Below are 25,773 nucleotides of genomic sequence, written 5' to 3' on the forward strand. Positions count from 1 at the left end.
TTACCATCAAAATTACGCTACTAATAAAAGATGTAATCTCTCGTGTCTCCCGCAACAATCGTAGAGACGTTCGCCGATTATTGTTACTGTTTCTTGACCCGCAAAAATCGAATCGATTTATATCGCGAGTTATATCGATACAACACAAATCGCAAAAATCGAATCGATTTATGACGTGTTATATCGATACGCGCAAGTGTTTGTCAATTCTTATAATTTATGGTTAGCTACGCACAGTTTATTACAGTAAATATCGTGTTAAGCTTAATTGTTTGTTAATAAGTCGGTTAATTAACTGGAAAAGCATGCCAGGTCCAGTTGAACACCGGACTGTTACACCATTGATACGATTGATTCGAGAAATAGGCCGTGGTGTAAGTAATGATATTTACTTCAATTATGTAATCTTTTCTGTTTGTTTAATATGTTTATTTATTAAATTGAATTATTATTTGATTTATTAATATTAAAAGGATTTCTCGGACAAAATGAATTATCTATCTCAAAAGGAATAATTAATTACAATATTTTATTATAAGGTTATGTATCAATCTCCATCAAAGATGTTGGATTCAATTTGGAGAAATTGAACAACAATTATCTTTAGGAAATATATAATGTATTTAAATTATTTTTCCTTATTTTCAATATACTTACATCGTATCTTTTTGATGTATAATTTTAGAAATTTTAGAATTTCAAATTACATTCCCGCAAGATATTTCTTGTGATAAATATACAAGTAAAAATTGTATAAATTATTAATTAATTTTAGATGGAATAGGTCTTTTAATTTCTGAAATTGTTGGTTTGTATTGCAGAGGAAAGTCGTGCTAGCGATTAGATATGCTGATGAACAAGTTGCACGTACTCAACCTCCACCACAGGTACCAGGAGGTCCGTATCATAAGACTTCTCAGATTTATTATTACACTCGAGATGCAAGACGAGAAGTTGAACCACCACTATTGATTAGCGGATCAAAACAGATTGCTGCAGAGTAAGTATAATTTGCTAATTTAATTTTATCTAAAAGAATCAAAATTAATATATGTATTTTTAAAACATATGTATGCCTTTGGGTACCTAATCACATAAATATTTAGCAGACTAATTATAAAAGAATAATTTATAAATAGGAAAGAAATTCTCTCTTTTACTTACATATATTTTTTAAAACTTTTAGGAATAAATCTCCTGAACTGAAATATATTAGTCCAGGGAAAACTTACAATTGGGATTCTTAATTTCATAAAGTGATCTAGAAGATGTTACATTGCAAATTACATTTATGTAATATATTATTCAATGATAGCTTTGCTCTGATATAAATTATTGTACATAGAAAATAAATTAAGCTTATTGTTTAATTGACTGTTCATTTTATATTCCTCCAAAAAGTTACAAATAAAATACAAAGACATTAGAAGAAAATAAATTGAAATAAAGATACACATACACATATTCTTTAAAGTATTTTGCACAAAATATGTTGAAGTCAGATTTATATAATTATAATACTGTCATAATTGAGGCTTGAAATGCATAAGCTAAAATATATTTTATATAATTTAGGATTAATTTAATTTTTAATCATTAACATTAATAATAAACAGGAATGTTCTCATATACACAGATATGCTGTGAAAAACAGACATATGTATGTGCATGTAATATATATATATATATACATACACACACACACACACATTATGTATGTATCGGCACAATATTTTGTAGATAAATATAATACATTATTACATACATATACATAGTGAAATATGCGTTTCATAAAATACATGCGGGACTAAAAATAATATTGACATCGATATAAATTTGTACAGTCTCGCAGAATTAGCTATCACACTGCAATATCTAACAATATCTAACAATATCTAACATGGTATGTTAAATTCTTGGATTCTAACCAGAGATAACAGTCACGTAGCGAGCGCAAAATGCTCACCAACCAACGATTACAGGAATACAGGAGTTACAAGGAGAAACAGGAACAGGGAGAAGAGAGATAACTTCTCTCTAGCAACAGTTTAATAGGGGATTTGATTCTGATAATATTGTATCATATCATAAGTTTTCGTACGGAAGTTGAGGTAGCTGTTACGTATTACATTAATCATGAAGATTGCTGCGTCTCTATCAGTAGCAGTCGGCACAAATCTGCTACGTAGAAGCTTGATAGTTTGTCCACGGAAGCAAGGTAATCCTGTGTCAAGCATAAGGGAGACGAGAGAGATTATGGCTTCCTGGTAGGGCCTACAAGATGGAAAACATTTAAGTAGAGTACATTTAAGCATTACATATATTTGTATTTTTTACTACAACTAAATGTATTTTTCTGCTTACCTGACTGCAAGGAAAGCTTGCACACACAATTCCATGAACCAACGGAATGGCGCAGCCTCCATTTTGCCACCCATCACGAGCACCATCTCATCGGTGAGCTTGATGTCAGGTTCGAAGCCCAGGTTACCGCCAGGTGAGCTCTCAAACATGAAGCCGAAATCGATGTGTATGATGTGACCTTGAGTATCTATCATGATATTGCCATTGTGACGGTCCTTTATCTGCAGGAGATAAGTTATCACGCTGTATGCCGCCATCGACTTGACAAAGTTACGACGAACATTTTGAAATTCTTTGGTCGTCTCGTCTCCGTGTTGTGTGATGAAGTATTGATACATATCGCTGTCTGTTGTACGTCCGAGTTGATCCCTCGATGTTGCATACGGCACGCATTCTATCACGCCGCACTGATAACATCAAAGGAGCATAATTATAAAAATGAGAGATATTTGTGGAACATTATACTAATCACAAAAAAAAAAATTAATATTTATCTCACCCCGGGAGCTGTGGCCACCACTCTATAAGGAAACAGGAAGAGATTTAATCCGACCTTCTGGAATATGTTCTTAAAGATGCTGATCACTTGCAGAGCCAGCATGTCTTGTCTGACATCGTCGCCAACCTTGAAAATAGCGGCTTGCCACGTCTGCTCTTCCGGTTCTTTCTTGGTTTCGACTTTCCCGTTAGTTGAGACTGCTAGCGCAATGTTCTCGAGCTCATTGATACCGTATCTCTGTACTTTGAAGCGTGCTAAGAATGGCGCCTTAGCAGCGCTGTAATTGCAAGATAATTATGTAATACTTTACAATAAAATCATTTTATGTAAATCATTGTCTCGTAATCAGTTTTTTAAATCGTACCTCTGCATAGGAGTACCACTTTGATAATCTATATCGATAACCATCGCTTCGGGATTAGACGGTAGATAACACCCGGGTTGTACCTTCACTCTCATTAAGGCTTCTAGGCATGCGGCTTTGCGTTCTGGCCCTTTGGGATATGGTCGGATTTCGCCCGAGATATTGGTAATTTTCCCGAAAAAGTCAAACTCCCTATCGTAAAATTGTTTTGCCGGGCCAGACAGTACGTTCAGGATATTCTTTGTCAACGAATCTAATATGTCATACAGTATTGGATCTCTCATTTGCTTATCTTCGTCCATATACATATTAGTGTACATATTCCATATCAACTGATGCGCCACTACCTAGATTGCGTTATAAATCAAAGCGATATGTTACAAGCAAATTTTTTTTATTTAACTTAATTTTAATTGCAAATCTTATTACCTGCGAACGTTTAGCGATCTTCTTGATAAATTCGATCACGTAGCCCATTGCATCGTGACGGACGGCTTGCACTAGCTGAGGTATATAGAAAAGCACAGCATCAGCTGGATAACTATCCAACACTTGCACCGCATACTGTGCCGAGATGGGGTGATGCGGAAATTGTCGCGAGAAGTACGACAGTGCTTCAATCGGAGACACTCTTGCCCACGTTAACATATAAACTAACTGAAACGGAATCAGATAATTATATTGCAAACGCAGATAAATGGAATAATATAATAGTGTATAAATATGCGGTAACATTATACATAAATCCAGCTCTAAGATTATCAATTGTATACTGATATATTGCAAATTATAAAATAGTAATCCGCTAAAAGTTATTACGCATAAAATATTAAAAATATCTTACTTCAGGTACATCGTTGAGTAGCGTGTCCGTCGTGACAAGATACTGCAATGCTTCCGATATATGCATGACTGGCACAGGTTTAAGGCGCACTAAGCCACAGATCTCTTTGATAATGACTTCGTGATTTTTTAATCGCACTGGCAGGAATATTGCCAGGACAGGACTGATCTCCCATGCTAGCCGTGTATATTCGCGCCAACGATCGTTCATCCCTTTAGCGCGCCAATCCGCGATACTCCCTTCTCCTTGCAGTGCAAGTTCCGGTCTTCCACTAGGATTACGCCAAACCTACAAAATTTCAACACTCGAAGTCATTATTTTCACATCAATCAGTGATAAATAGTAACATATATTAAAGTACATATATATTAAAGATTTATCGAGCGCTCTCACCAGTAACATCTCGATTTCAACCGCCAACAGCTCGAGAATCAAGTTTCTCTTCTTAATGTAATCCTTCACGAGAACATTGGCGTTTACAACTCGCTTGCTGCGATTGCTACGCTTACCCAACGTATTACTACTGGTCGACATCGGCATAGTGTTCATCCACACATTGCTGGATGACTTTGAAAAGTCGTTCGGCGTAGGAGCAAGCGTGGCGGCTAATGAACCGATTGTCTCGCTTGGAACAATTACAGCAGTTGTACAAGTTTGAGAAGTCACTATTTCAAATTCGTTATCGGCCCCCGTCATCATCAAGTACTTTTTATCACTATGCATCACCTATAGAAAGCAAACAAAACAGAGTAACGTGAAGAAATTGCGATATTGAGGAATTATAAAAGAGATGCTTGTATTAGATTTATTTTGCAGAAAATATGCACCGAAATATTTTCTACTAGGCTTCTACTAAGCTCATTTCAAGATTACTAATATTTCTTCATGTGATTTTTAATCTGGATTTTTATTTTGTATGTATAAACTGCAAAAATTTTATATTTATATTAAAAAAATAATTGTTGCGATCGGTAAAAAAAAGACATTTCGGCATCCTTTTAATTTATAAAGTAATTTGTTGCAAACTCTTACCTGCCAAAAACGTATTAATGTAACTATATCTTCGCTAAGTTGATCAAGCTCTTGAGTCGGTAATTGGCGTTCCCGACAGAAATAATCTAAGCAATTAGCATAGACGCGTTCACGTAGAACGTTTTTGCTCAAAGTCCTGTGAGAATAGATCCATCAATTATTCTTTATCACAGTTTAGTAAAAAATTATTCATTTTTTGTATTTACCTCGGTAAAACGTCACCTTGCAACAGCACCAGACCACACGAGAGAAGCTTGAAACGCACGCCGACCGCGGCAACGTGTCGATTAATGCCGGGTTCCTCGCCGGACGCACCGACGGTCATGGGTAACGAGCGATGCAACAATACAGCAATCATATCGACCGTTTCCTGACAACAGTACTTGGCCGTCTCGACCAGCTCTACTATAAAGGTCACCCAGATATCATGTGGTTTCACATGCGGCGGATTGGGCCCAAGCTTGCAACCCTCGTAGACTGCGAGCGGACTGACCTCTTCTTCGTTTGGTGCGAACAAGCCCATCCTTTTATCAACAGTGTACTGCCACGCAAGCAGCATCTCTTGTAAGAAACGTAATTTTAAATCCGGTCGTACGGTTAAGATCCATTGCCAACACTCGACCGCCGTTGTCATAGCCGCGGTCGTGAAGAGTTCTATCTGTGAGCACGCGACTGCGTGTAGCAATCGTCTATGTATTCCTGAAAGTGCGAATAGAGAAATTACAAAGTGAAATTCAACGAAATGTTCCGTTTAAAATGATAAAGTTTATCGCTGTGTCCAAGTTTACCGGGCATGGATATTAAGAGAGCAGTAGCACGCCAGAGAGCCCCGCGATGAGCAGTATCATCGCGATCCTGAGAAGCGCGGCGAACGGCCTCGATCAATCTATCGACGACTTTATCTCTGCATTTTTCTAAAGTCATCTCTGCAGTTGGTGATTCGGTGCGCGCGAGAGCGAGCATACCCGCTACCTCACCAGCATGCCAAGATCTTGTAGACATCATCGATAGCAACCACGAACTCGCACCCTTTGGACCGCGTGGCCTCTTATCCAATGAATTTGTCTATAAAATACGTTACTCCATTAGTTAATAAGATTAATATTTATATATAATGCGAGTTATTATTTATATATAATGCGTATATAATACGTTTAAACATCATTACATACGTTTGCTGGAACTACTGTGGGAATTGCAGTGTCTACGAATTCGAGGACAGAATCAATAGCCAGCGACAAACCAGAATGATGTCGCATGCCAGAAGATGGTATCTGATTAATGTACTCTTGCAGATGTGATCTGGTAGCTTGCGGTGCCCACTTCATAGCCTCTTGCACTATGCCTTTACATCTTGCAGTAAAATCTTTTACGATAATCTGCAATAATTCATGTATTATAATAAAATCTATTTTACTGTAACAAATAATATAAGATGAATTTCATAACAATATCATACTTCTCTTGCTTCGAGAGTATTCATAAGTTCAATACTATATGGTGTGCTGGGTATTCTCAAACTAGGTGTTTCTTCATTTGGATCAAGTTGTAATGAGTATGATAAAATCTGTAATAATACATTTGTATTTAAAAACAAGTTTAACAAACAAATAGATGGAGCACATAATAAAACGCGCGATAAAAGTACCTGTAATATATCCAACATACTCCAAAGGACTTTGCAATTCCATAATAGATGTGGAAAAGCATCCACTAATGCGCTGAGATATTTATCTGCTACCCTCCTGATTTGTTTGTGCACATGATTGAAACGCACCAGCAGGAATTGTGCATGATTTTCGAGTTCCTTCTCGCGTTGCTCGTCCTTCGGTTTTCGCTGCATCACATCCTTGAATTTCGTGAAGACGGAATCTGCCACGCAACATATACATTGCCACATGCCACTTTTATCCTTTTGCAAATCAGTATCACACAGATATTCCATGATCGGTTGTAAACTTGGTTCAGAACTGTTTGCCACCCGCAAAGTCTCTGACCAATAAACGGATAATAAATATGTGCATTGTGCAAACTGCAGCTTAGTCACGTATGCTGATATGTCGTTTGTACTGAAAGAAAAGACAAAAAATTTTATAGCAGATATTAAGATAATAATGTGTATAATAAATTCTAAATAATAAAAGATATATATATCTAAAAAAATAAAACATATTAATCTCTCTTAATAATAGAAAATGCATTTTATTGTTCTATAACTGAGGCAAGAAAATGTAACGTATTCAATCTCTTCTTCCAACATTCTTCAAACAATCGTTATACTACAAAAGATTGCTTAAAGATTGAAAATAAAAAATATATAACAATTTAAAATAAATCATACCGGGTGCTTATTTTCAATACTTGACTTCGCAATTCCTGCAGCTCGTTCAATGAGACACTATCATTGCGTACCGCCGATGTGTACTGTAGTTCTCGCATTTCGAGACGGGCACTGGTCTGGGAAATAAGATAGGGCGACTTGACTGCGATCTCCTTGACACCTTCGTACCATTCGGGTGGCCACAATCTTGATGGATGATCCGCAGCAAAACCCATTATAACGCAATACAACCAAAAGTCCTTGAACAATTTGAGAAGTCGTTTCTGTGGATGTCTAATCGGTGGTAGACGCCGCACTAATATCGCGATCACGGGGATAAGTACTCCTAAATTTCCGGCGCTGCTAGCTGCTTTCTGCGTTACACATTTTTATCGTGCTTAAATATTTTCCTTCTATATTTTGTTTTGTAAAATTATAGTATATTAAAGTAATCTTACCGTCGCAATGATACTATTCGGCATCTTGTCGCTAGCGCGTTTACCCTCGAGTCCCAACTGCACGAAAAGTTCGAGAAGATGTAACAGCAAGTCGTCCAACTCCGACTCGCCTTGCAGGTTGGCCGCTATATTCGCCAGCGCGTTCGTAACCGCCTTAGAAACGTGACAATACTGCTTACGATCATCGTTTGCGGCGTATGTCGCCGTACTCGATCCCAGTGACATTGAGAACATTTGCATTATCCCTTCGTAAATCTGTGTAACAAGTATTCTCGATAATAATAATGATTCGAAGTTTTTCGTTCAAATGTTACAAGTGGCTCTAAGAACATTAAAATTTGCTGACCTTTGGTTCGCATTTGGCGATGATCATGCAACCCAATTGATCCACTATGAGAAAATCGAGATCGCTGGGAGTACGGCAGAAGAGTTGTTGGAAAAACGGAAAGATGGTGCGCATCGTCTTTGGAGTATCCTTTAGCGCCACAGCCACGTGGCCCAACATGATCACAATGTTCTTCGAGACTACTTCATTCTTCAATTTCTCGTCATTTTCACTAAAAAAAACCAAGTGGATATTGAAGTTTTATTTACTTATGCTTGTTAGAAAAATTATAAACTCCGATATCATTAAATAGCCATACCCGTCGCTTATATCCGCAGTGTACAATCTGTTTGACACACTGGCCACGAGTGCCGGCACGCAATCAGGATTCACCGAGTGCGCAGCTTCCAGGGCAATACAGAGATTGCCGATTGCTGCATCACGAAGTTTCTCGAATGCCGTATGCACCGATGACGTCGTCTGCTTCGTGTCGCTTATTTCCTTCCCTTGAACTGCCCAAAAATATGTGAATATATTTATTATAAATAATTTTATGATTAACACATTGACAAAAAAATAATATGAGCGCGATAAGAGAAATACAATTTACCTAACACTTTAAATTGGTGTTCTTTCATAGAATATTCGCTATGTTGTCGATATAGCTTCAGAAGAATCGGCGATGGTGCAACGAGAAAGTCTCGTAAATAATATATCGATGTGCTGGCTATGTTGGGAAATTTTTGCGCCAATTTTCCCAATCCCTCGAGACAAACCATCAATAATGGCATGTGCGCCAGCACAAGCTTGGGTCCATGATTGGAATTAATCTTTTCTACAAGTCGTCCACACAAACTATCTGCACCTGAGAAACAAAATATGTATATATAATTTACAGTATAAATATATAAATATCTAAATAAAACTTTCTTTTGCATTGCCTATTACAAAGTTATCAATATTAGTCATTTATACAAGACGCATTCGGAAAAAAACACTGTAAGGAGCTATCAACGAATTATTATCATGCCACTAAGCAGAGATGTATGTATTTGTTAGTAATTACACTAAAATAGTGGACGTGTGTTAATAAGGAAATAACACACACGGGTAAATCAATATACCCTTGCCGATCAGCATTGAACTGATATCTGCGAACAGCGCGGACAAATCATATTCGCCGGATACTGGAAAAATAACGTGAAAGAATCTTAAGAAGAATCCTATATTTGTACTGATAATGAGTTACGTGTTATACATGATCGATACGGACATTGATCTTCTCACGATCACACTATCCATGCGCTTACAGTTATATGGAAGCACAATCGTGAAACTCTTCCAATATATAGATTATTATTCTTACATGAGTGCGCAATCCATTTAATCTTAGTCAGAAAATGCTTCCGCGACGCGCAGTCTCTATTTTATCATCGTTCAACGTGAAATATATGCTCACCTGTCTCGTCGCCGATCGCCCAGACCAACAGATCCACGCACGCGGAGTTAGCCATCACGTTCACTTTGAACCGATTGACGGTACGGAAATTTGTATCAATATCCTCGCGTTCGCTCGCATCATGTTGTCGCGATTGCAGCTCCGTTTGGCCCGAAAGGAACAAACCTTTGACGAATTCCTGCACATCCCTCGTGAACGGAGCCGGTAAATCACGTTGATTTTGCAGAAGTTCGCGCAATAGAGCCACCATCACTAGATTCATCGTCTCGCTGAACGTGCGATATGGAAAAATGTTTACTTGGCCAGAACTGTAAACCTAAAATAATATTATAATTACGATTATATATAAATAGAATCTCACGTAGATAAAAGAAAATAATAATCTTTAATAAATAAAATTAACTCACTTGTTGCGCCTCTTCATCTAAAAACGTCAGGATCTCCTTTGTAAGTAACTTTTTAGCCAGAGCTAACACACTCTGCAAGTGTACCACGGTGAATTGCATCCCGGCTCTTCTTTCGGGACTCTCGTTACATCTCATCTGCGGGAATTGATTGAAGCTTGATCCGTAACGACTGAAGAAATACGTTGTCGGGTCGTACGGCACCGACAGGAAGGACTGCAATGACGGTCTTTTGCCGCACTGATAATCGTGAACGTCATAACCCGGTAGAGCTATGTTATCGATACACGAATTAAAGTTACCGCTCAGAGATCGCGGGATAATTGGTCTAAAGTTTGAGAAGTTGTACTGTTTCTTATCAGACATCAAGCGGTTCTCGGTGCTGCTTGCCGGCGACGGTGTTTCTCGGCGTGGAAATATGCGGCAAAGCAACGGCGGATCCGTGCACGCAAAACGACCCATTGATCGTGCTAGACCAATCAATACTGGCACCAGACACTTGCATAATGATACTGAAACAAAATGTAAGACATTAAAAATATAATTGAAGCTCCTCAATTCTTATCAGATAATATGAAGCACATGTGATTTAAGACAAGAATTCTGTGTCAGTGACATTACAATAAAAATAGATTTACAATCCTAACTTATTATTTCTTTTACTATCAATTTTTCAATATTTTAAATAGATAGAATTGTCAATTGTATCTCATCATTTTGAACGGCACTGCAACTTATATCAAAAACAACTATTCTAGTTGCTAATATTTACCCTTTGCTTGCAAGCCCCGATTACTATTCTGATCTTTGTATCCACGTATCAGATTGGTCAGAACCGCAAGAATCTCGACCTGTGTCGAAATAATTTCTTCTCGTGCTGGCTCGCATCTAGCTGCCACATCGCTCAATAATGTGTTCAGGCAGAAGCTGAAACGTTCCGCCACCGGAACTCTTTCGGCGAGTGAACATCTCACTTCATCCCGCCACACTGCTTTTGGAAGACCTCGCAATAGTCTGAGAAGATACGGTAAAATTCGATCCCGGTGTTCCAGTCCAGATTCCAAAAAATAAATTCCCAACGCAATAGTTGCATCCTGACCCCTCTGATCCAAACGGAATACACCCTGAGCGGAATCTTGTGGACATAACTTGTACAATTTAGCTACCTGAAATTTAACATAAAAAATTAATTTCTTTCCTTCTTCATAAAAATTGCACTAATCAAATTTTTTTAAATTTTTTAATTGTGTTATGATAAAAAAAAAATATGATCCAAATTCTTCTCTTGGACAAAATCTTATGAAATATTATTGTGTATCAAAGTATTATAAATAATTGTAATTTTACAATAATTTATATTATAATAGTTTGAAAATAGTTGCATATCTATTATACGCTTTAATAATTTTTTTATAATGCATAAATTTTCTGAATATTTCATAAAAACATATTGTTATTGTTTCCTAAGATTTCTTTCAGATGCTAACAGTAGATTATGTAAGTTGCAACTGTAATTTTTTAACGCTCAAGGCAACGGTTAATTATCATGTGTCACAAATAATTATAATAATCCTACAAGTGTGTCTTGCAGATTATGTCATAACACGATGTCAAGATATCAGCTGACATTTCCTGCGGTTAACCCTGATACGTCAAGTTGATGGAAACGTAAAATCATATTATTCGTGAAATTATCAAGAAATTAATGTTCAATCAGAGAATTCTATCTGTAAAAACTTAACTTACCTTTTCCCATGGTGTAGGTTTGATAGCGGCTAAACATCTCGCCAATTGTTGTACGGCGTTCGAGAAAAATAACTTCTCGTCCGCCATCATTTTGCAGCCGACCGATCATTAGCACTGACTACCTTAGGTATCAGTTGAACAATTCAGAATTCAGGTTACATCCCACTCTTGTAAGAATTGTCGTCGATAACGTCGTCTGTTAGAAAACGTTCCTGAATTGCAATAAGAAACACAAAAACCTGTTTAATATATTTGTGTAGCTGATTAATGAATATGCATAGAAAGACCAATGAATTACGTGTTTAATATACAGATCACAACAATGTGATATTCTTTATTTTGAATTCATGATTGATTGATTTTACACTATATATACTTTACTATAGCTATGAGTTTTCATGTGAATAAATCTTAAAATTGCTATCTCCTTTCTTCTTTCTAATTTTTTATCCTAAAACAAAATGAAAATAGTTATCCAAATAATTGGACAATATATAGTGGAAAATTGTTTTATTTTTTATTATTTCAATAAAATATAGTACAGTATAGTTATAATTAATAAAACAATATTTCATAATTGTATTTATACAAGTTCTGTCCCATATTTTTTCACCCATGCTAAATAATATTCTAATTTTTTTAAATACAAAAGTATATTCTTTTTCGAGAGCTTAATGTCGCTATCATGTCTATGTGAAAATCTTTTTGTAAATTCTTGATTGCTCTTTGCACTTTTATCCATTGAAATTTCTTGCTTGGCTGCTGTCAATAATCTATGAAGTTCTGAGATTGCTGCAGATATATAGAGAGTTTTCATTTCAGAACCTGGCCCCTGCAAGATCGCAGTACCTGCTTCCCTTAGTGCGATTAAACATTCTTCATTTTGAGGCAACCAATCAATCTAAGCATTATTAATTGCATACTATTATTATATGAACTAATAATATAATACACATAATTACTTACATTTTTGACATTTCCTATGACAGATTCAATCGCCGAGTCTGCATCTTTAAAGACTTCATTGTTTCTCAAATTTGCACATATAATTAGAAAGACGTTTGCGGCATCTTCGGCGCAATTTAGATAATCTCCAATATAATAGAGAGCAGTATATGCATAAGCATATATCACATTTATCACATTGAAATATACACAGGGAGATGCTTTCTGAATACAAGTAATCCTTTTAATTTAATTTTAATATTCTAAGTAGGCAAACTCATTGTTAATAATATATTTTATTTGTTACCTGCAATTCATTAAATAATGGTATATCTATTAAACTAGGATATTTTAAGTTGTTATAAGCATCCATAGTATCCTCTTCAATGACTTGAACTAATTTTCTTTCAACACGATGAGTCCACCATGGTATCCACTTGGGCAGCAATTTTTCTGCTTCTCCATTTTTTAACAATGCTTCAAATTCTTGCTTCTCTGCATCTGACAAAGCTGACCAAAGTTCATTTGGATCTTCAAAATTAACATTTTGTAATCTGCTTCCTAAATCAAGAAGCTGAAACATACATGTTTGAGAATAAACATTTATTAAATTATGGAATAAATCACTCAAATTATTAGTTTCACTTACCTCTTGTTCGTCGTCTGAATCCAATGGAAAGTCTTCGTCATCAATACTGTCCTCATCAAAATCCTCTTTTAAAATATCATCTTCTATATCTGCTTCATGTACTCTTTTCAGAATTTCTATCATCTTTTGTCTAACAGCTGGGTCATTTTCCTGAGATTTTAATTCATCCTCAACACACTGTCTATAAAAACTCTCAGAACAATCTGTATGTGCGTCTGATTTGTAACATTCAGTTCCACAATAGCCTATACCACATCGTGGACAGGTATACAAACGTATGCGTTTGTTACATCTAATATTAAAAAAATTAATAATGAAAGTCAAAAAAATGTCAGATTTATAATTTAACCAGTCTTTGCAAAGCTACAGTTAATTTTACTGCAACTTTGCAATTTTTACAAGTACTTTTTTTATAAGTTACACATTGCAATTAAATATTGGTTAATAAACTAAGTGTTTCACTTACAATTCACAGTTATTAGCGGCTGAACTTGGACCAGGAGATTCCATCATTTTAAATATTTCTATTAGGACTTTATTACTGCAGTAAACAGTAAACAGCAACGTTTTGATGTTTTGATAATTTATCTAACAGAGTCTCTACTTTATCGATGCATTATGCAGTTACAAGTATCTTCCTATCACACAGCAAGATGTCGCACCTTTCCCTGTCAAATGTTCTGCGTCTTTTATCGAATATATATATATGCAAAAGATTACTTGAAATTTAGAAAAAAATTAGACGATAAATTTATATTATATTAAATATTTATATTATATTAAATTTATAATAAATTTCCTTTTGCACTTTGGACTTCAACAATTATATAGATCTTACGTCAAAACATCATATCGTATTCCGTGCGTAAAAGTCATTAGCATAATCTCCCGTGTTATTCTCTTTTTCCTTTGTCATGATATCTTTACGACTATTTACGACTTTTATACAATGTACCTCTACGAAATCTACGCAAATATCTATACGTGATAAGAATGCTGCGTTATCTTAAGTACCAGTCGACTTAGCAGTTTAGCAGTAATCCGATCATCTATTGGTAGTCAGCTGATCCACGTGCGCATTTTCATTGGCGCTCTCGCTCTCGAGTGAGCGAGAGGCTGAGCTGCAAACTCAAGCTGCAACAAAAGCAAACGGAAAAGAGCGCATTGAGTCATTGGCAACCCAACAGCCGTCTGTCGTCTGTTTTTATTCAGAGCTTTGTCTCTTTTTTTCTTTCTTTCGCTGTATATTTCGTGAAAAAAATACTCTCATTGATAAGGAGTTATTGTATATTATTATATATTATATATTGCTCCATTGTAGTTGTGTTTTACATCATATTCCGCAATACTGAACGCTGCTAATATCCTATCTGTCTAAGTGTTTTGTTAACAAGGCCGTGGACTCTTGTTTGTCGCGAAAGACGCAATACAGACGTGAATATAAATTATCTTTTATCCGGCTACGTGTCTCTTGTGACATAATTCGTTGTGAATCACCGGGTGCCAATATTAATTATAGTTTTCGGGGTGTACGTCATAATAATATCTGGCATCTCGACGTCCGGAAAATTCAGCTTCCCCGTTTGTCCTCCCCCGAGTGACGTGCGAGTGATTTCGGAGAATTTATTCACGTCAGCTTATTTTGAAATATCGAAGAATAATCTAGAAGCTTTCCAGCATGGGCGTGGGCGTCGAACAGAAGGTATTTACTGTAAACTATGATAGATTTTTATATATCTATTGCGTTTCTTTTTTTTCGAAATTTTTTTTTGCATGAAACTGAAAATTATTTACATAAACACGATACCTATAGCATAATAATTAAAATTGGATTGCTGGCGATAAAATGCTCGTAGCCTTGAGGCTTTTTCTTCGCTATATTTTATCCCCTCAATATTCTTGAAATATATAATTATTTATAATTGTTTACGCAGTGTATGCGTGTGTGTGTATGTGTGTTTATACGCGATTGCGTCGTAGCTAATCAGAGTGGGTTAGATGAATTTAGCTGCATTGTTCCGATACGTTATCATTTCCTCTGATAGGTATCTTGCACAATGTTGTATCAACAATGCTCATTAATTTATTTTTTTTTGTATATTTAATAATATTTAATATTTAATAATATTTCTGTTTTCTTGTTATACACGTGATAGTGTTTGAAAAAATTGTATAAATAGAGCTTGTTATTATGTCCAATTATAAATTGCGATGGAAAATTCTTAGTAAACAGAGTGACGGGTGCGTCATAATAATCGTATGTTGAAAAAGTTAATTAATCAGGAAAAAAATACGTAATATATATTCATACGCCAATTAAGCATAATTTACAAAAAATGATAATCGCATGTTGAAAAAGTTAATTTATCAGTAAAAAAAATACGCAATATATATTCATACGTCAATTAAGCGCAATTTACCAAAAATTTCATATATTTATATATTTGTTGATATACTGCATTTTAATTTAAAATTTATTTTTTTCTTATCACTCCTTATTGAATATAAATATACGTAAACCTAAAATGTTTTCATATCCAAATGTCGATATTATATAATTTGCTGAATACTACTTTGAGATCTACTGCTCGTGAGGCATGCGTTTTTTTTTTTGTAAACAGTAGATGATTTTAATATTGTATGCATGACTTGGTATAGTTTTTAATCGCTATTTTTACATTCCATTTATAATTATGAATCTGCGTACTCATCTTTAGCTGAAATCATTTTGAGAATCATGTTACATCTCTATTATTTGTTTGATTATTTTTGCCGCATTCCGTCATATCATAGGAGAGACTGTGATTGAAATGATTTATCAATAGCCGGTGAGAGAAAATTATATTTTAACTATTTCATGAAAGAAAAGATATAATTAGTATCTCAGAATTATTGCAAGTTGTATGTTTTATGATAGATGTCGGATAAGAATCCCGAGATGAGGGAAACTGCTGCAAGAATTTGTCGAGATTATTTACATGGTGTTTGGAAACATGTTACAGCACAGAATATTATTCTAAAACGTATCAGGTTTGTGAGATTTTTATATGAAAAAAGAAAAAAAAAAGATTTTATGTAAAATAAACTACAATTTACATACAATATTTAATAGCAGATAAATTAATTCAGTGATAATAAAATAACAAAATTCTACACCATTATTTTCAGTGGTGGTCTTAGTAACTGGTTGTACAATATTGAGCTTCCTGAAGGAACAGTTCCAGTTAGAGGAGAACCTCGTCAAGTTTTGCTACGTCTATATGGACAAATACATGGAGAGAGAGCCTTAGAGGGTCTTATTACAGAATCTGTTATCTTCACATTACTCTCTGAGAGGAGACTCGGTCCCAAGTTGCATGGAGTATTCCCTGGTGGTCGCATAGAGGAGTACATACCCGCCCGACCCTTACTCACAAAAGAACTGGCAGATTCCACTTTGAGTTTGCTGATTGCAGAAAAAATGGGACAAATACATACAATGCAGATACCAATTAGCAAAGAGCCTAAATGGATATGGGAAACAATGAATAATTGGCTTAATACAGCGACAGATATTCTTGAGAATATCGAAGACATTGATATTAAACAGTTAGAAAATATTAGCACAATAAAATACATAAATTTGGAGCATGAAATCAATTGGCTCAAGTAAGTAAAAGGAGTTTAAAAAGAATTAGATAGAAAATTTATAAAGAAAACATTATGTATGCTGACATTTAAATTTTCCAATCTATTTTTCAGGGCACTTGTGATGCAACAAAAACATCCAGTTACATTCTGTCATAACGATATGCAGGAAGGCAATATACTTCTACGCCAAAATACGCGAAAGCCGGAATTAGTACTCATTGACTTCGAATATTGTTCCTACAACTATCGAGGATTTGATATCGCTAATCACTTTGCTGAATGGCAATACGACTACACTGCGTCGGAATATCCTTTCTTTCACGAACGTCCATCTGCTGGTCCTACAAAAGAACAAAAGGTAAGTTTGAAAATGAGAAAAAATTTGGCGATCTAATCTGGGTAAGATATCCTTGATTATCTGTTCAATATGCTTCATCCAGCATTATCATATCATGAGTTTGTATAAACAAATTAAACCATTAAGAATATATGCTCTTAAGTAAAAGATAGGTATATCTATTATAATGGTATAAAATTACATTGATAAGGGAAATTTTGTAGTTAACAAAGAAAAAAATTCGTGAGCTTTGCACAATAATAACTTAATACCAAAATAGTTAATCTTTCCAATAAAGGGAAAAAATTAATTTATTATTTCTATTTTCTTTTTATATTTATTAAACATTTATTTAAATTGTACAAGAAATGCAAATTTGATTAAGAAAATAGTATACATTTTATGTATCAGAAATGTAATGTGTAAATTAATTGTTAGAATCTTATAATTTATTGTTTTACACGATATATCTCTTCGGCTGCAAATACTCACATATTCGGTACTGTGTCAGGACACACAGTAGATAGGATGTCGGCTTGGCGTGTGCTGCGTGTGTATATATTAGTTTCGCAGGACCGCAGTCCGTCAAGACAAGGCTGATGCCTGCAATCAGAGAAAAAAATGGCCAGCAATCTGAATGACAATGTCTGCGAGATGGATCCCGACTTGTGGGTGCTCTACATTTGTGGAACCAGGGTACCACCATCTTGGCAACACCTATCCGCTCATCTACACTTTATAGTACCTGTACACTCTCCTCACTCTAATCAATTCATAATCTGCGTACCCTTGTACGAATGTACGGTTTCGGTAGCGGTAAAAGTGCATTATTCTAGTATTTAGCACTTTAACCGATGCGATTCTGTACATATAATTAATACGTGCCAAATTAATAGTTAATTTTGCGTAAAAACTATTCACACTATATATAATTGTGTCGATTATAAAATATTATTGGGGATATATGATCGCGTGCGTTAAATAAATAGGAAATATTTACCTTTTAATTACACACACAAATATAGATAGGTATGAATAATTTGATAATGAAATATGATATATATTGAATAATGATCATCTTTTTTTTTAGATTTATATGAAATAAAAACAACATGCAGATATTCATATTTCTTTTTTTAATATACATTTCATGTTATGTTTAAATCACATATCATGTAAATTAATTTTCTTCTTCAGAGATGCGTTATTTATATTATCTCATTTGTCAGTAATAATATTCAAATTCTGTGTACGCCCAGTTTGTTCGTATTGTTATAACAATGTTTTGTGTCTCTTGTTATATATATTATGTTATATAAACTACTTTTTTTAAGAGAATCATTATTGAATATTTTTGATATATAAACGAGTCTATTATGAAGAGACTATTTAAAGAGATTATTTCAACAATTATTAAACAAATTGTAAAGTACAAAAGTAGGGTAACTCTTTGCCTCTTCCTCAATACACGGTTTTATAATCTATCTTTTCTCGACAGCTCAACTTCATAAGAGCCTATCTGAAAACACTGGGGAAAGAAGGATCCCTGGAGGAGCAACGTGTTATGATGGAAGTGAGGATATTCTCATTAGCTACTCATCTGTTCTGGGGCCTTTGGAGCATCGTAAATGCTAAAATTTCACAGATTCCATTTGGATATTGGGTATGTATAAGTGTAAATGATGTTGATATAATACTTTAAATAAATTAAAAATTTTTTAAATTATAAGGATATTTAAACATATACTTTACATCGTTTATCAGACATATATATAAGAATATTTAAATACATTTTTTATATTATCTTTCTTCTATCTCACTTTTCGTGGACTATTTCCATTTTTAATCAAGTAATAGATTTATTTAAATATGTAAACAGAACTGTATGTTTTAGGATTATGCTGCCTGCAGATTGAAGAATTATATGTATCTAAAAGAAAAGATTCTTGCCTCTGGTCCACCAACCTTAGATGGCAACTTGAAAAGAAGATCCAAAGATATAGATTGAAAAAACTAAAACGAAAGAAGATACATTCGTAATCTATTTATAACAGTTTGCTACATAAGTATACTCTGTTCAGCGAGAGAACATCCTTGATTTATGTACAACCTTGATTATGTACAAACACAGGCGGGCAAAATAAGGATTGTGATGTGCTACTTATATTGTATCGGGGTAAATATATAATACTAACGGTAATACAGTAGTCAACATAGAATAAGGCTTTTTCTGTTCAAAACTGATGTTTTCATCCGAGCCGAAGATGTTCTCTCGCTGGACAAAGTAGGTAGCTTCATTCGCTTTATAAATTCCACCTGATGGCGTTGGTACAACCAACGAATAATGAATAACTCTATTAATAGAGTATACTAAATCATTATCCATTCAAAGTAGCGAAATAATGTACTCTGCTGTTTTCGCTAACGTATAAGTATATTGTTTGGAAATAATAACGATACGAATCAACGGAGCAAATCAAGAGTAAAGGGAAAGTCAACCATGTGATATAGAATAAGCATGTACTTAAACGTTTCATTTAATATTTTTAATAATATTTGAGTGTTAATGCACTTTTATCGAAAATAAGAAGTACTTAAATCATAAAAAAGCACTTTGATTATTTTTATTTGCAATATTCTTTTAATTTGAATGAATGAGAAAAACGCTGAGAATTTTTTTTATAAGGAACGAAAACGACAAGTCTGAGTGTACAAAATTATATGCTCAATTAAATTGAGTCTGTTATTTTTTAAATTTTTATTTATTTATTGTAAGACTGTATTTCCTAAATTGTTTTTTGTTAATCATTGTGTTCATTTGAAATCTATGTGTTTATTTACTTGTTATGTGTAATAATTACATATAAATCATATTTGTAAATAAGATTAAAGAGAAATATTAGCCATTTTTACTTTTGAAATCATATAACTCGTATATTATAATTAAATACAAGTAATTAATATTGTACGGAAGAGGACAACATTCAACACTCACAATACAGACATTTATCAATATAAAATGCACCAAAAATTAAAAATGTATTTTCACGATTTTCAAATAAAATGTTATCTTTTTTGTTTCTATTTTGTGAGTTTTCCTTTATATATCTTTAAAAATATTACAATTTTTGCAAAAAAAGAAAAAATTACACATAGAGGACTTTGTATATAAATGCAAATATACGAAATAATTTTTCGTATTTGTTGACAGTATGTTAAGAAATTGATTTTATTAATCATAAGTGTGTGAATCTCAGCATTTTACTGTAATGTAACAAATTAATAATAAGTCGAAAATGATTTGTACAACAAATCTTTCTCAAAGAGTAAGGATTTCAGAGGCCCTAGACTCTAAAAGTTTCTCCATTGAACTAACATCTTTGCACCATCCATCGAGACGCTGTACCATCCCGGCAATTTGGCTGCGATCTAGAACGCGTGGCTGCACCCAAGTCATGTTGACAGTACCCGCTACCTGATCTATGGCACCCCGAACGAGACCTTGAGCGAGAGCTTTCATCACTAATAATTCTACCTCACCGAGAGGCAGACGCGTTTCGTGAGAGATCTCCGCAAACGTCAGCTGTCTGTGCAAACATTATCATGTAATCCCCATTTGACAAGAAATTAAATAAATATTTCATGTAATTCTCAAAGTTTTGAAGCTTTATAGCATTGTGTATCAAAGATGTTAATAAATTATACGCACCGATTATTGGCTTGCCGCTTGAAAGTCATTTCCATGAGGCACAGCAGGGAGATCTTTTGTCTCAATTTTAATTCCTGGGCAGCTAGATCAGCCACTTTGCTCCATTGCGGCTTCAATCTTTCCAACGCGACGATATCACCAGCGTTAAAAGCTTGCAACAAATCGACGAGCCAATTATTGGGTGTGCCTTTTAACGATTCTAGGACTGGATGTGCCAGCAATTCTCCGAGATTATAAACCCCTTCGCCTAAGAGCGCTGCTAGACCAAGGAAGAAGGCATGTTGTTCTTGCTCCTGCCTGCTCAAGCTGCTCAGTTCAATACAACCTAGATATCTTAATGATAAAAAAGATTTTAACTTGATTTAGTTATCTCAATAAATTAATATAAATTATAAGCATACCTTAATGCTGTACGATAATACTCTGCATGTTTGCCTTGTAATCTATATAGTCGGCTGGCTAAAAGGTAAAAACGTCCGTGAACTGTTGTAACACCGTCGGCATTATCTAGCATAGCTTCCACTTCTTCTATAATCTTTTTTGCTTGCTCTTGATTATTTAGTTTATCCAATAAGATCTGTCCTTTGAGAACCTTGCAGAGAGCAACAGCTTCATTGTTACTCTGGACTTTAGTTTCAGTTTTCTCCAAGAATTTAATTGCCTCCTGTTTGTCTTGATATTGTTGTATCACATGGGCCAATATTTCCACTAATGACAATGGATTTATTCTTCACAAAACATAATAAAAAAAATTTTAATAACAAGTAAGAATAAAGAGAATGTAGAATAACATAGTAAAATATAAGAAAAATGTATATAGTTATTTAAATTCGAAATAAGATGTGATTAAAAAATACTCACTTATTTTCAAAGGTGGATAGGAAGTTAACATACAGTTGCACGAGATTATCTCCCTGCTGGAGCGTCGGATTCTTCACAAACGTCTCCAGTTTCAGTGTCAGCTGATGCCAAAGCCTGCAAGTCACCGGGACCGACACATCCATGTGTTATTTCTTCCGTCGTAAAATCTTGCTATACGAAATAATATATATTTGTCTTACCTTTTGCCGTACAGCTCCTCGAGCTGAGCCCATTCTGCAGCCAGTTCCTTGTCGGAAACATTTTGTTTCTGGCTGAGAAAAGTATTCACATCTTTCACCGCCACGGATACCGCCATGTCTGATGACATGAGTGAGCAAGACGCGAGACGAATAAACGCGATACGTTTATGGTTACGTTCTCGATTCCTCAAGTGTGTTCGTTTTAGTTGCACTGTATTATTACAGCGTTCGGAAAGACTTCTTTGTTCTAATTGGTCAATCTGATTGGCTGCTCCACGAATAAGATTTTCGAACTTATCCTAATAAATGTTTTCTAATATAAAAACACGTTTTTTATAAAGATAATACAACACATTTTAATTGCGAAAAAATGCATTTATCTATTTAAAAAGATGCAAGATATATTCTAACAATATTATATAAACATCTTCTAATATAAAAACATGTTTTTTATAAAGCTAATGAGACACATTTTAATTGCGAAAAATGTATTTATCTAGAAATATGCATTTTTCTTGGATTATAAATTAATTAAATTAATATTTGATATTAGAGATGTGAAGATTATATTTTGATAAATTTTCAATTTTGCTTAACTTTGAAGAAAGGCTGCTACAATATAAGATATAATTAAATGTCATAAATCATTAATAAGAGATACAACATAAGATATCAGAATTTATTTTTGACACATTATATAAGCGATCAAAAGCATATAACCACATTAATATTTAAATAAAACATAATATATTTACAATTTTATACGATGCAGAGCAATCTGAAATTTGTGTCAAACCTATGAGTGAACATTTTACCGTGCACGGACGATTACATTTAATAACGGTGACTGTTCCATCTTACAATTATTTCCTTAATAACTAATATATAACATTAGTTTAATATTCTCCTAATATATTATATATGATATATAATGCATTTTTTTATGCATTCTGTATCTATAACTGTTCACTAATATAATTGTTATATGAAGACCTAAATATCTGAAAAGATATAATTTTAACATTTCTTATTAAATAGGGGGCTCTGAAAAATGAAACAATTGATGATTACATTAATAATTACATTAATTTAGATATTTTTTTTTTTTTTCTTATAATCTATCAGCATTAAATCCAACGAATAGTTTCATTCCCCAACAACTACTCGTTAAACTTCTATGAAAATGACTAATGTCATGATAATTGTACGTTTTCTTTCATAAAATTGGCCTTTAATGTTCATTATTTTACAATGAACACAATTTTACGATGGAGAAAGGGCAACAACTCCAGGTAATACTTTACCCTCCAAAAGCTCTAAACTTGCACCACCACCGGTGCTCACATGACTCACTTTATCTTCCGTTTTCCATTTGGCTGCACACGTCGCTGTGTCTCCGCCTCCGATGATAGTAATCGTTCCTCGAGTTGTAGCCTCAACGACATTATCCATCAAACTCTTTGTGCCTTTGCTGAAGTTCTCAAATTCAAATACGCCTGCTGGGCCATTCCATACTATAACTTTTGCTCTCTTGATTGGTTCTATATCAAAACAATATAATCAGTCATATTTATATATTATATATTAAACATTTGTATTTGTATTACATTTATAATGTTGGATATATATGTTCTCTAAAATATTATGTATAATATATAATATTATGTATATAATAATTGAGTTTATGAATTATTATGAATATAAAAAAAGTTACCTGCAAACAAATCTCTCGATTTTGGGCCAACATCTAAACCCATCCATCCATCAGGTATACCATTCTCTACGTCTGCAGCTCCCACTGTTGCATTCTCCGCAAATTTATCAGCGGTTACAAAATCTACCGGTAAGTGAATTTGGACATTGTTCTTTTTTGCTTTGTCTAATAAATCATTTACAATTTTTGCACCCTCTTCATCAAATAGTGAATTTCCAATCTAAAATTACAAACATGTAACAATTATAAATATATTTAATTGTAAATATTACTATATTGCCTATAATTCTTGTTAAATGTTACTTACTTTCATATCTTTGGACACTTTTAAAAACGTGTAAGCCATACCACCTCCAATGATCATTTCATTTACTTTGTCTAGCAAATTGTTAATTAATTGGATCTTGTCGGCAATCTTAGCTCCTCCAAGTATAGCCAAAAATGGTCTTTCTGGATTATCTAGAGCTTTTGCAAAGTATTCCAGTTCTTTTTTCAATAGAAAACCACTTGCTCTTATGTCAAATCCATCTCCCATCATAGAACTATGAGCACGATGAGCAGTTCCAAAGGCATCATTTATATATACATCTCCTAGTTTTCTTAAAGATGCTCTAAATTCTGTAACCTTATCTTTGTCAGCTTTAACCTTAAATCAAACAATAAATCAATTTATTACTTCTGATCTCTATATTTTCATAGGTATATTCAAAAATTGTCAATTGGATTAAAACAAAAGATTTAAATTTACAGAAAAAAATCTTACATACCTTACTTCCATCGGGACCTACTCCTTTGCCTTCTTCTTCAATGTGAAATCTTAAATTTTCTAACAAAATAATAGTACCAGGTGTTGGATTGGCACAAGCAGTTTCTACTTCAGATCCAACACAGTCATTCAAAAATAAAATGTCTTTTCCCAACAGATTCTTCAGTTCATCGGCTACAGGTTTTAGTGTATACTTCTCGTCTCTCTTCCCATCAGGTCGACCTAAATGGGACATTAGAACAATCGACTTGGCTTTCTTGTCGATGGCATATTTCACAGTATCCAATGCAGCAACGATTCTCTGATTATTCGTTATCTTTCCCTCCTTTAGCGGTACATTGAAGTCGACTCTGGAAAATCATATTGCCATGAATAATATTTTTAATTTTTTCCCCATTTTTTTTCTGGAGTTTAATTTTCTCTCATAAAAAATACATACCGTATAAGCACCCTTTTATCCGCCAATTCAACTTTATCAATGCTGAGCTTGTTGAGCGCCATAACGATGCTTCTGTTTGTAGTTTTACTTGTCACAAAATTTCTGAAGAGAAAGCGAATATTATCAGGTGTAACGAGACTCCTCAAGTCTTTATTAATGGGATAAGTAATGTCACGTAGTGGACTCCCGTTCAATAAATCTAACCGCGAAGAGGAATTAAAATCCCGACTTCCAATCCGAGATCCAAAGTCAAAGCAAGGTCGTCGAACGTGGCGACCTCCCGTAATTCTTCGCAATATATGATGTATTCGATCTGACCAAATCGAAATCATAACGTTTTGACGTAGAATTACATACTGCAAATTACAAAAAATTAACGTACACGTGTTCTGAAATCTTTATATTACTTATATTACATACTCTTATTTTTGTGTCAAAGAAAAAGTCAAAATATTATGACATACATTTCTATTACATTGTATATTATAAAATACAATAAACCATATTATACTACATCAAAATTGTCAACTGATTGTCAATTTGAATTCTACTATCCTGTTTTTTTTTTAATTTTATACGAAAACTAAACTCAGATTTTTAAATAACCGCGTATAAAAATTATCCAATCACGTATGATATGAACAAAAATCTGACGTAGCTATAAAAAGAACAAACACATCATCTCATGAAAAGCGGACTTTACTTTTC

At 34.1% G+C, this 25,773-nt stretch overlaps 6 protein-coding genes across 8 annotated transcripts; 2 read left to right on the forward strand and 4 right to left on the reverse strand.

The window, feature by feature from the left end:
* Positions 1-179: 179 nt before the first annotated feature.
* LOC140671429 (NADH dehydrogenase [ubiquinone] 1 alpha subcomplex subunit 7) lies at positions 180-1,370 on the forward strand. The gene is made up of 3 exons (XM_072902720.1): positions 180-374; positions 822-1,000; positions 1,187-1,370. Exons 1-3 carry the CDS (start codon positions 306-308, stop codon positions 1,245-1,247), a joined length of 309 nt encoding a protein of 102 aa, XP_072758821.1. The 5' UTR covers positions 180-305; the 3' UTR covers positions 1,248-1,370.
* Positions 1,360-12,137, reverse strand: Pi4kiiialpha (phosphatidylinositol 4-kinase III alpha). Of its 2 annotated transcripts, XM_072902712.1 has the most exons (23): positions 11,816-12,137; positions 10,842-11,235; positions 10,073-10,581; positions 9,666-9,981; positions 9,331-9,393; positions 8,817-9,071; positions 8,526-8,718; positions 8,228-8,438; positions 7,882-8,136; positions 7,445-7,797; positions 6,752-7,172; positions 6,563-6,670; positions 6,276-6,482; positions 5,892-6,168; positions 5,310-5,802; positions 5,104-5,239; positions 4,465-4,797; positions 4,072-4,359; positions 3,657-3,884; positions 3,228-3,574; positions 2,864-3,140; positions 2,365-2,771; positions 1,360-2,274 (listed from the first exon to the last, which is right to left on the reverse strand). In XM_072902712.1, the coding sequence occupies exons 1-23, from the start codon at positions 11,903-11,905 to the stop codon at positions 2,049-2,051; spliced, it is 6,387 nt and encodes a 2,128-aa protein (XP_072758813.1). In that variant the 5' UTR covers positions 11,906-12,137; the 3' UTR covers positions 1,360-2,048. The 2 variants fall into 2 exon arrangements, with proteins under 2 accessions (XP_072758813.1, XP_072758815.1); XM_072902714.1 differs by lacking the exon at positions 9,331-9,393.
* Positions 12,138-12,383: 246 nt separating this feature from the next.
* LOC140670944 (zinc finger HIT domain-containing protein 2) lies at positions 12,384-14,414 on the reverse strand. The gene is made up of 6 exons (XM_072901858.1): positions 14,248-14,414; positions 13,876-14,077; positions 13,410-13,701; positions 13,068-13,334; positions 12,782-12,985; positions 12,384-12,716 (listed from the first exon to the last, which is right to left on the reverse strand). The coding sequence occupies exons 2-6, from the start codon at positions 13,920-13,922 to the stop codon at positions 12,399-12,401; spliced, it is 1,128 nt and encodes a 375-aa protein (XP_072757959.1). The 5' UTR covers positions 13,923-14,077; positions 14,248-14,414; the 3' UTR covers positions 12,384-12,398.
* Positions 14,415-14,547: 133 nt separating this feature from the next.
* On the forward strand, positions 14,548-20,460 carry LOC140670943 (choline/ethanolamine kinase). Of its 2 annotated transcripts, XM_072901857.1 has the most exons (7): positions 14,548-15,111; positions 16,203-16,237; positions 16,327-16,439; positions 16,578-17,057; positions 17,151-17,397; positions 18,875-19,039; positions 19,271-20,460. In XM_072901857.1, the coding sequence occupies exons 3-7, from the start codon at positions 16,327-16,329 to the stop codon at positions 19,382-19,384; spliced, it is 1,119 nt and encodes a 372-aa protein (XP_072757958.1). In that variant the 5' UTR covers positions 14,548-15,111; positions 16,203-16,237; the 3' UTR covers positions 19,385-20,460. The 2 variants fall into 2 exon arrangements, with proteins under 2 accessions (XP_072757958.1, XP_072757957.1); XM_072901856.1 differs by lacking the exon at positions 16,203-16,237 and having other exon boundaries at positions 14,549-15,111.
* A 129-nt stretch (positions 20,461-20,589) lies between these two features.
* Positions 20,590-22,306, reverse strand: Rpn9 (regulatory particle non-ATPase 9). Its single transcript, XM_072901855.1, has 5 exons — positions 22,147-22,306; positions 21,947-22,060; positions 21,487-21,813; positions 21,086-21,418; positions 20,590-20,963 (listed from the first exon to the last, which is right to left on the reverse strand). The coding sequence occupies exons 1-5, from the start codon at positions 22,272-22,274 to the stop codon at positions 20,696-20,698; spliced, it is 1,170 nt and encodes a 389-aa protein (XP_072757956.1). The 5' UTR covers positions 22,275-22,306; the 3' UTR covers positions 20,590-20,695.
* Positions 22,307-22,811: 505 nt separating this feature from the next.
* On the reverse strand, positions 22,812-25,385 carry Pgk (phosphoglycerate kinase). Its single transcript, XM_072902260.1, has 5 exons — positions 25,066-25,385; positions 24,628-24,976; positions 24,168-24,506; positions 23,861-24,080; positions 22,812-23,687 (listed from the first exon to the last, which is right to left on the reverse strand). The coding sequence occupies exons 1-5, from the start codon at positions 25,125-25,127 to the stop codon at positions 23,410-23,412; spliced, it is 1,248 nt and encodes a 415-aa protein (XP_072758361.1). The 5' UTR covers positions 25,128-25,385; the 3' UTR covers positions 22,812-23,409.
* Between the last annotated feature and the right edge of the window lie 388 nt (positions 25,386-25,773).

This window comes from Anoplolepis gracilipes, chromosome 11, assembly GCF_047496725.1.
Source record: "Anoplolepis gracilipes chromosome 11, ASM4749672v1, whole genome shotgun sequence".
In the NCBI taxonomy this organism is placed as follows: Eukaryota; Metazoa; Arthropoda; class Insecta; order Hymenoptera; family Formicidae; genus Anoplolepis; species Anoplolepis gracilipes.